This window comes from Ambystoma mexicanum, chromosome 1q, assembly GCF_040938575.1.
Source record: "Ambystoma mexicanum isolate Mex_15411 chromosome 1q, UKY_AmexF1_1, whole genome shotgun sequence".
Lineage (NCBI taxonomy): Eukaryota > Metazoa > Chordata > Amphibia > Caudata > Ambystomatidae > Ambystoma > Ambystoma mexicanum.
Genome location: NC_090922.1, coordinates 1,334,952,880 through 1,334,963,733, shown reverse-complemented (window position 1 = coordinate 1,334,963,733; position 10,854 = coordinate 1,334,952,880). Strand labels below are relative to the sequence as shown.

Sequence of the window (10,854 nt, the reverse complement as noted above, 5' to 3'; positions counted from 1 at the left end):
AAAATAATACATAGTGTTTGTAATGGCCATAGTGAGCATTCTCAAGCAGCCATTGTGAGAAATGAAAAAGTTACTTATCCATGGTATCGTTCTTTCAACTGGATGTTTTTTCCCCACATATTCCTCATTTTTTGATATTTCCATATCCAGCTGCTTCAGCAATTTTTGCACAGCAAGCAGAGGGTGCTGCATGTCGATGTCGGTTGACTCAATGTCCCTTGGAGTCCTCTGTCTCGATGTCGAAGTCATTGATGGTATAAAGCGCGCGCAGCGACCTTTGGTTTCAGTTCCGTTTTTAAAAACATGTATAGGATAGTCCACACCCGACAGCTACTTCTCCTGAAAGAGTGAAGACTCCAATCACATGGAAAATTGTACTGCGGGGAAGGTTGGGAGGGGTGATGAGGAATATGTGGGAGGAACATCCAGTCGAAAGAACGTTACCATGGCTAAGTTACTTGTTCTTAGAATGGATTGTGTCCTCCCACATATTCCTCATCTTATGATAAACTCCCAAAGCAGTTTAAGTATTCATGAAGGCGAGAGTCAGAATGCTCAGGCTCACAATAATTTAAGAGTTCCTTCATAGGTCAGTGTGCACAGAATGTAGCACTGCCTTTCCAAATAAACCTTCTTGGCTTGAGTAAGAGTACATATTATGATGTTTAGTAAAGATGTGTACGGACGGCCATGGAACAGCCGCACAAATATTCCTAATTGGGACACACCTCTTTAATGCAGAGGAGGTAGCCATGCTACTGGTTGAATGTGCTGTAAAACCCTCCTGAGGATATTTTCCTGCTAATTTGTAGCATTCATTTATTCCTAAAATAATCCATTTTGACAAGGTTTGCTTAGAAATTACCATACACCACTTGTGGCCCAATTACCATACCCAACTTGTGGCCCGTGTAACCTACAAAAAGTTGGTCATTGTGTCTTGTTTTAGACATCCTGGAGATGTAAAATGTTAGTGCATGCCTTGGATCAAGCCTATGTAATCTCTCCTTTCCCTTTCCAGGAAAAGGTAGAATTATCTTATGTGTTAAATGGAACTCAGACAGAATCTTAGGCAAGAAGGTTAGTTTCACCTTAAGGACTACTATAGAAGATTGTATAAGGTGGGTTGCAGGACAAGGCCTGAAATTCACTCAACCTTCAGGCTGATGTAATGGCCACTAAAAGGTAGGTCTTTAAGATTAATAACCTAAAAGGACAGGTATGGATAGGCTCAATAGGAGCACACATTAGAAATCTCAATACTAGGTTGAGGTCCCAAGTTGGGTCTTGGAATGGGACTGGGGGAAATATAGTTATCAGTCCTTTTAAGAATTGTATCACAAGGGGAATCTTGAAGAAAGATACCTCTTCAGAGGAGCGCTTAAAAATGGAGAGCGCTCCAAGATACCCCTTGAATTTACCAACCTGGAGCTCCAAGTTGGCCAGGTGTAATAAGAATGATAACACCATAGGTGTACTGCATGTAAACGGATATGATATGGCATTTATAAAGCATCTCTCTCTCTCTCTCTCTCTCTCTCTCTCTCTCTCTCTCTCTCTCTCTCTCTCTCTCTCTCTCTCTTTCTTTCTCTCTCACCTCTCTCTCTCCTCCTGTATGTTTTTTAGTCTTGATTCCTCTGAGATCAAAGGCTTTGACGGCATGTCCGGTTACAATGGCCCGACTCGACAGCCATCGAAGCCAGTGCACATGACACCCCCTGCTGTGGAAAAGTTTCAGAGAGCTGCAAAGCAGGAGAATAAATATCTAAGATGTGGAATCTGTGGGAGGACACAATCCATTAAAATGGCGCCATTGGCCTGCTCACCGAGACTACTCTCAGCAGAAGACCCCACTGATCATCCCAGGGAAAGGGAGGCGGCTCAGAGAATGGGGCTTAGCCCCGTGTGGAGCACAGCCTGGGCTGATCCTCTGGCCCTGAAAGATTGCTTTCAGGCTTCATCTGCACTAGAGGTCGAGCAGGCCCATGGGGCCTTTCATCCATGATTTCAGGTCGCCTGGTATACCACAACACTGCCTCTCGGGGCCACCCAGTGATGTTTATTCATGCCTGAGGAGCTTGGGGAGCGAAGAGGGAGTGAGTGACATTGCAGCCGTACCATCCTTCTAAAGCATCACTAAGCACTGCTCCTGCCTGGGACATCCGGCACTGACCTCTGCCTTTATCTCATCCTGACTCCACTGTGCCATCCTGCGCAGGGGGGAGCACTCTGTATGCCTCTACCTATGGGCATCCTGTATTGCCCCGAACCTGTCTACCAAACCCCCTAGTCCAGCCTCTGTCACCACGGGCAGCGATGGAGACTCTGAGACAGTCTCCTGTGGACATTTCGGGAGTACCGTAGTCACCAAGCTATGCAGTTATGAGTCATGCCCTCCTCTACATATTTTTTTTTAATAAGAAAATGCTTTTCTTTAGTACTTTACACCTGATTCCTACCCATGTATACACGCTTTGTGATGTTAGATGTTCATCATGACCCAGTTTGTTTATGTTAATCTTCCAAAGATAGTTCTCAGCGACTGGCAATGTAAACTGAAAGTAGATCATTTATGGTAAGAGGCCAGTCACTCATGGGTAACACCAAGGCACACCGGTAGTTGGACTGGCACATTTGAAGTTACATTTTTGTACCCATCATTCAAATTTGTCAGGAAGACTACAGTGGTCTTCAAAAAAGGTTAGAACTGTAAAACAGTTTCTCTTAGGTAAGTCTTTAAAGTACTGCCATTCACAGTTAGTTTTAATAGTGTTCAGTACCAGTGCTTTAGATATTTCTGTTATGCAATTTGAGAGCAACCATCATGCTGGGCAGGTCAGGCAATACATACACTCGGATGTAGCCAAACTGCTATGTATTGTCAGTCCCACACAAACGTCTTTAACAAAAGTAGGTTCCAACTCCAAGATGATTAAAAAAACAATTGTCTTCATTTTGAACACATATTAGTTTCTGGGAAACAATACATTTTTTAACAATGGAAACATTATTGCAGTATTGAAGAACAACAACATGATGAATGGGTAAAAACGGGTTACATGAAACTTACACACCAGCTTTGTGTCCCATATAATTTTATGTATAAACATATCATAGATAAAGTTGTATCTACAGTTATGATCTCCAAATTTCTGGTCCAGTGTTAGCAATAAATAACAGATATTTTGTTTTTCATTAATAACAGTCGTTTGACCTCCATAATGTCATGAAGTAGTCCAAACATTATATCCCATACCCACCAAATAAAAGAGTTCTACTAGTAAAAGTATGGCAAATATATTTTTACATCTTTTCTACAATGAAACAATAAGTAAAGAAGGAATTCAGTCAATCTTGAAATGAAGGCACATAAAACAGGCAAAGCTGTGGCTAGATGTAAACTAATACAATCTGTACTGCGGATTCCTGCACCGGAAATCAGCCTATACTGTAGCTAGTGTACAAAGTGCTTCTATGGCAGAAGTGCTCATACAATCAGGAATTAGGGACCATCTTCTATGTTTTATGGTACTTTGATAACACTTTTCTTTAGTGTTATCTATTAAAAATATATAATGGCAATTTTATAGCAGCAGACTTGAGACCATGTTTGATGGAATGTGCCTTCAAGGTGATATGCTTCTTTCGACTCCCTGGCTGCTAAACGTTCTGAATGGGCCCCTGTTATTTGCAATGATACAGGAGAATGCATGATTCAGATATGCACCTTTTGCACATCTATAGTAACCATCGGGAGATATAGTACGTGTTTGACAGTCTACAATGACATGATCTAGCATTCATTCTGAAGTCAAAAGTCAGTCTCCTGATGAGTTAGTCAATTCTTTGCAGCCACATCGTTTACGACAATTTACGACATTAGCACATTCTCCAAGTCTTCTATGATAGAAGAAAATAGCACCTTCTCCGTCACCCTGATATCCTCTATTAAAAACACTTTGTAGTGATGCACCATAAAGGTTATCAAGCAAATAGACTCTGCTACATTCAGTAGTGCAAATGGCATCTTCTTTGGCGCTTGCATTTGTAGCAAAGTTTGAAACATCACATCTGTTATCATGCAGCCTTTTTAGAACCAAGATCTGTATAAAAGAACGGAAAATCACATCAGTTTTTCTGCAGGATTCAATCATTGTTTAATGTAACTCATTACTACAGTATAAAACAACGCCTGCTATTTTCTACGGGAGGCTAATTTGAAATATAAATCGCATACCTGATTAAGGATTTGCAAACAAGGGCTGTTTTTTCAAGACTTTCCAACCTAAAAGACATATGAATATCAAAAAAATGTTTTAGGTCTCAGGATATAAATGTATTGCAGAAAATGATGATAAATTTGAATGAAAATGGAACACAGTCTTATGCAATTCTAGGAAATAACACTGAGGTCAAATAATCTTAACTGGAAAGTAAATATATCTCCCTCAACTAAAAAACTACACAAACAGAATTAGGAAGTGACAGAAAAAAAATGATTGCAGTTTAATGGGCAAAATTTACATTTACCAAGTGGGCTTTGCTACAGTCCTAAACGCCATGTGCAGCACAACAGGTCTGAACTATTTAAGCTAGGCCTGGGAATTTGCTTCACTAACCATAAGTTTCTGGTTGATATACCCAAAAGGACCTCAAACGTCTAAGATTGTGCAGTTCCTGACTGACAAAAGGAAGATGAAAAGGCAGCTATCTCACAGTTTAGAACCTGTGAAGGGATTGCCTTGGCATATAACTTTCGTGATTAAGCAACACCATAAGCATTTTTGGAAGCCAGCCAAAGATGGGCCTGCAGTGCCAAAGAAAACTGGCACATTTTATTCTGTTCTGTCCTACTTATGCAGATATCAGGAAGTGTTGGCTGATGAGTATCCTTAGGGAAAGTGGGATACAGCATTTCAGACCCGCTCTTGCCTTCCTACCTTTGTGCTCAGAGGTGAGAGTCATTTTTGCCCTAGGTTCATACCCAAGAAGGGTATGGTCAAGAAGAACGAGGCTAACTACTGCCAGTTTGGAGTAAGGCCCAAGGCTCATGTTAACTTGGTTGCCCTTGCTTGGGTGTCTGTAGGTTTTGATGACCTAGACGCATTAGCTATATGTAGGAAATCGCTCTATTTTTGCAATTTGTATACTAGTTCAGACCTGTTGTGTTGCACATGGTGTTTAGGACTGTAGCAAAGCCCTCTTGGTAAATGTATTCCATCCCTAAAATATAATCTATCCTCTAAGGATGCCAAATGCATGTAAACGCTTTAATTGAGGTCTGGTAACTATGCACCTATTGTTAGATTTAATTATTTTTTGTTGTGTTATACTTTCTTTATTGGTAGATGATGCGACATAATATAACAATCAACCTTTGCTGGTCATACATGCATGCAAAAATCTCAACACTCTAAGCATCAGTTCTGTCAGATTGGAACATACACCTGATTTACTGTAACAAGGAATTGTAACTCAAAACAATGAACAAACACTGTGGCATGTCTCCGAATAACCATTATTTAATTCTACAAATGGTAGGACAGCATTCTCACAGTATTGAAAAATGCTGTGAATTTTTGGTAGGAACCATATGCTAATGCACATACCTTTTTCATTGCCAACACTCCCCACAGCCTCACCCACCATATAGCCACCACCAAAGCCTTCAGTTGTTTTTCATTGGTGAGTCAGAACCATACTAGCAGCAGTGAGCATATGTGATTAAGGTTGCTTGTGGTCAGCTCACCGCGTACACTGCCATCTCCACCTCCCCCTGGAGAATTAAGTTCAGTGGAAAAGGCAATTGCACCCCACAATATATTTTATGTGTCCCAGGATCTCCTTCCAAAAACGTTTTCTCCACATGTGGAGTAGATCCCCAATCGCCCCAAAGGTTCTCCAGCATAGAGGTGAGTACTGATTGTGTATATTGTGAGGCCTCTGTGGTGTAAGGTACCATCGAAAACATAATTTATATGCAGCTTCTTTGAATGTGGAGCACCTCGCTGCTTTTGGGCCCTCCTCCAAGTTTGCTCCCTTAGTTCTACAGAAATCGTAATTCCCAAGTCCTTTTCCCATTATTCCATGTACGCCAGTCAGTCCTCCAGGACTGCTTTGTCCAATAGTCTTGTAACCCTCTTCTGAGTGAATCCTTCTATCCTAGATACTTCCAGTCCTATCAGCTGTGTAGCGCCAGCAGCCCTAACCCTTATGCAAGATCCAGTGTCGGAGTTGTATGTAACGGAACCTCTCCCCTTCGCCTAGCTGGAATTTCACTTTCATATCTTCGAACGAAAGGTGGGAACCCTCTTTATACAAATCCGCTATCCTCAGTGTAGAGGAATCGCTCCAAACTTCGGAAAATCTACCGAGCAGTCCGAGCTAAACTCTGAATTATCTTGCATAGGCGTATAAGGACCCATTACAGGGGTGAAGCCTCTTTGCCATAAATGCCTGGTTCCAATACCACAGAGCACATTTGGTGGCTTTTAAGGGGGTCACTTGTGACAAATTCCCAAGGAATGGTAAAGCACTCAGCGGTATGGATGTGGTTCCATGTCATTTCATCGTGGGGTTTCTTTTTCGTGGGGTTTTTTACCGTGAATTTATTATTGAAAAAATCCATAGAATGTTTAATTTATTTTTGGGTGGTCCCCCCCAATCCTCCATTCCCTTTCAGTTTTTATCTATTACCAAAAACCCACATCCCATATACATATTTTTGTAAACCCCCCCCCAAAAAAATTGATGGTTTTTTTTTGCGATAAAATATTTGCGGTAAAAAACAGTGAACAAATGTCACTGGATGAAAGGACGTTTTACCATGGAGATATCCTGTACCAAACTGTGTCATCCCTCACCCTTCACAGCCCATTCAAGCATAGGACATATGTGCGCCACTATAATGCATCTTTCATTATCAGGGACTCCCAACCCTCCCAAGGACATACGTCTCATTAGTACTCGTCTGGCGACCCTGGGTTTCTTCTTTTGCCACCAGAGGAGGGGGCGCAGGTGATAATTCTGGAGGATTTTAACACGGAATGCTTAGAAATAAGTTGGTATGAAGTCCTAGATAGAGTGAACACCTTGAGTATAAAACGGGACAGAGGGTTCCTGGTGTGTCAGGAACTGGAGGCCTGGGTCCTGACACCGCTTAATGGTAACATATGTTTGGAGATGTCCCCCCGGGGTTTACATGGCACAACAACACTGGAAAATCTACTATTGATTACATGTTTATGTCTTCCGAGTTCTCACAGTTGAATGGGAGCTTGGAAGTAAGGATGACTGAACTGAGTGACCATAGTATGTTGATCTGTAATCTCCCTTTTTTTAAATCAGGCTCCTGTTAGGGAACCCTCCCACTGATTGTTCAGATAAATTCACGTTTAAAAACCGGCTGAAAGGCCACAGGTTTGTAATGGCAGTAAATGATGAAGAAAAAATGCTTGGATACATTCTAAGTAATTATGGTAATTAATTCTGGCAACTAATGAAATCAAAGTGATGGGATAAATATCTAAAATTTCAATCTATATCAGAAGAGATTTGGATAAACAATTTTTCTGCTCTCTATGTAACAGGGGACTTAAAAGCTTTAAAGGATTATGCCTGTCAAAAATGGATGGGTGTGCTATTCTGGGAGACAGAGGATATAGCTGCATTAATCAGGACAAGTAAAATGCCCAATGTCCCGGGTGCAGAAGGGAGTGGAAACTTCATTAAATAGATCTGTACTGTCTCTATTGGCGAAAAGGGTCAAGAAACAAGGTCGCCCATCTTATGTGACTTTTCATGATATAAGCAAGGCGTTCGAACACGAAAACTGCACACTTTTGTGGAAAAAATTAAGTGCGAACGGCTGCCCCTTCCACTGGTAAGTATGCTGGAGACCTTACATGGGTGGACAAAATGTTAGATTAGATGCTGAAGGCTTATGTACAAGATGGATTGATACCAACTGGGGGCTACGCCAAGGTTGTGTCCTCAGGCCATTTTTGTTTAATTTTTATATAAAAGACATGGTAGATTGTTGGGCACTGGTGAGGACTAACCCTCCGCTGTGTTGGGAACCACAAGACTACAGCACCTACAGCCTTAAATGTTATTAGAGTGTATTTAGAGAAACTGTATCTATCTATTCATATTAGCAAATTAAAGATCTTGGTGTTTAACAGGGTAAGGTCTAAATGGAATAAATGTGTGTGGTCTTTAAATGGGCAACATTTGGAAGTTGTTAACCAGTATAAATACTTGGGTAGCTACCTTTATGCTAGTTGGGGCGTAGCCCAGCCACATCAGGACTTGGAGGTAAAATGTATGGCCACTGCAGTGGAATTGGCACAGTTCAATTACAAATTTGCTAGGTACTCAGCGCTCCCTTTATTAAATGTCTATCACCAGAAGGCATTGCCAAGGTTGATTGTTACCGCAGATAATTCTGAAGGGTCGATTCCATGGCAGACATTGGAGGCAAAAATGTGGAGGAGGGTCTTCCGTCTGCCCTGTTCAGTACCATTTGTGGGTCTCAGATTTGAACTTGGCATTCTCTCTGTAATAACGAACATTGAATGGGACCTTCTTGGCTTATATGCTAAGATACCATCTCCTTCCTCTGATTAATTTTACATATTTCTAAATTTGATGTAGGGGGGAGAAGGATTGCGTGTCGCTTTGAATGAATGGGTGGAGGACCGGTCGGTCCTTTTTCAGAAAATTGAATCCTCAGCTGAACAGCTGTGCAATAATCCAACCAAGGTTAAGCAGAAACTGTATAGGTCAGTCTGGATTGACACCAGGGCAGCAGTTTCGGAATATCGATGTTTTAATGGTCATTTGTTTTGGTCGATAAAAAAAGTTAATGTTATTCGCCCTACTTAAGAAGCAGAGTGACTTTTGACTTTGCTGACTCTGTGACACGCACTGCAGACTCTGCTGCACGATTACCTGCACGCTGCTGGAATAAGAACGGAAAGCTATATCAGCACACCACTGCGAGCGAGGGACGCTCTTGTTGTGCTTGGATTTGCTTCCTGGAGGGGGCAGTTCCTGTTAGGATCACGTGACTGCTCATGTGACTGTGCCCGTTCTTTTAAGCGAACTACAGCCGCCCGAGCGGCAGATTTGCTGACTCTGTGACACGCACTGCAGACTCTGCTGCACGATTACCTGCACGCTGCTGGAATAAGAACTGTTACCTATATCAGCACACCACTGCGAGGGAGGGACGCTCTTGTTGTGCTTGGATTTGCTTCCTGGAGGGGGCAGGTCCTGTTAGGATCACGTGACTGCTCATGTGACTGTGCCCGTTCTTTTAAGCGGATTACAGCCGCCCGAGCGGCGCATTTGCTGACTCTGTGACATGCACTGCAGACTCTGCTGCACGATTACCTGCACGCTGCTGGAATAAGAACTGAAAGCTATATCAGCACACCACTGCGAGCGAGGGACGCTCTTGTTGTGCTTGGATTTGCTTCCTGGAGGGGGCAGGTCCTGTTAGGATCACGTGACTGCTCACGTGACTGTGACCGTTCTTTTAAGCGGACTACAGCCGCCCGAGCGGCGCATTTGCTGACTCTGTGACACGCACTGCAGACTCTGCTGCACGATTACCTGCACGCTGCTGGAATAAGAACTGAAAGCTATATCAGCACACCACTGCGAGCGAGGGACGCTCTTGTTGTGCTTGGATTTGCTTCCTGGAGGTGTCAATCTGGAAAAATGAATACCCTTCATTTGGATGATAGACGTATCTTGATGGCCGAAAGCCAACCGTCTTATGCACAGAATTATAGAAATACCGACTGCTATGCTTGACCAACAAGCGGCCATTTTAAACGTAGCAAGAATCGCCATTTTGCTTGTTAACCATTGCTCATTGCTTTCTGTCTAAACTGCTTTGCAGCTTGCAATTCATGCGAATTCTGCTTACTCTGCTCAACTGTTAACATTGTTGTCTGAATATGAAAAGGGCAAGGCCGCGGGACTGAGGAGTCCGTTGAAACTCCTCATGAGCAGCCCAGAAAGGAATGCCCACGCTCCCTCTCTGTAGCCTTGAGGGAGAGCTTCAGGGCATTTAATCATTTCACAGCTGCCAGCCAGTCTCGTACTGTGGTAGAATATGTTAGAATAAAGCAGCTAAAGGCTTGAATTATGCTCTCCTTACGGCCCCCCTTCACAAAACCCTTTAGAGCGTGTCGGCTCCCAGGACACGAATAGCACCTCATAGATAGCAAAGCTTGGAATGTGACTCTTCCCCCGTGTGCAGCTTGCTTCCAAGAACAGAAGCACTGTGTTCTGTTCAACAACTAGAAGATGCCTCCGCACTTTCTAAATTGCACATTGTTACTAGAATAGACATCGAAAGTGTCATAATTGTCATACTCGTCGGAAATGTCCATCATCATCCCGAGTTCAAAGAAACTCAATAAAAGGGGGGTGTTAAACATGTCATAGCTGATTGTATGATATGCATTTTGTATATATGTAACTGATGTACGTAATTCGCTCTCTTGCGTCCCTCGAGGTCTAGAGAATACACGTCGCGGGGCGTGTCACCACAGTTGGCCAATTGGGACTATTTTGCTTGCAATAAACCCTAGCATTGGGAATTTGAACCTTGTGTCTGGCGCATCCTTTCGTGTTTGGTTATTGCCTTGTTTCCATATCGCGAGGGACCCCTAAGGGCCCCTTTTAAGATGGCGCCCGAATAGGGACCCTCCCCCACTTGCCCCTTTGTATACGTTGTAACGGAGTAAAGGCGGAAGAACGGCGAGGACGGGACGATTGAGCCAGGATCAAGAGGTGTACGGGGCGCCCTGTAGAAGTGAGGAGAGATTCCTTCCGCAG

At 42.9% G+C, this 10,854-nt stretch overlaps 1 protein-coding gene across 1 annotated transcript in view; it reads right to left on the bottom strand.

The window, feature by feature from the left end:
• Nucleotides 1–2,929: 2,929 nt before the first annotated feature.
• Nucleotides 2,930–10,854, bottom strand: part of CC2D1B (coiled-coil and C2 domain containing 1B) — a 2,515,186-nt gene continuing 2,507,261 nt past the window's right edge. Inside the window, exons 25-26 of the mRNA XM_069642198.1 lie at nucleotides 4,238–4,285; nucleotides 2,930–4,103 (exon numbers count right to left, since the gene is read on the bottom strand). Coding sequence (XP_069498299.1) covers nucleotides 4,271–4,285 — 15 coding nt within the window. The 3' untranslated portion in view covers nucleotides 2,930–4,103; nucleotides 4,238–4,270. The remainder of the gene's footprint in view (nucleotides 4,104–4,237; nucleotides 4,286–10,854) is intronic.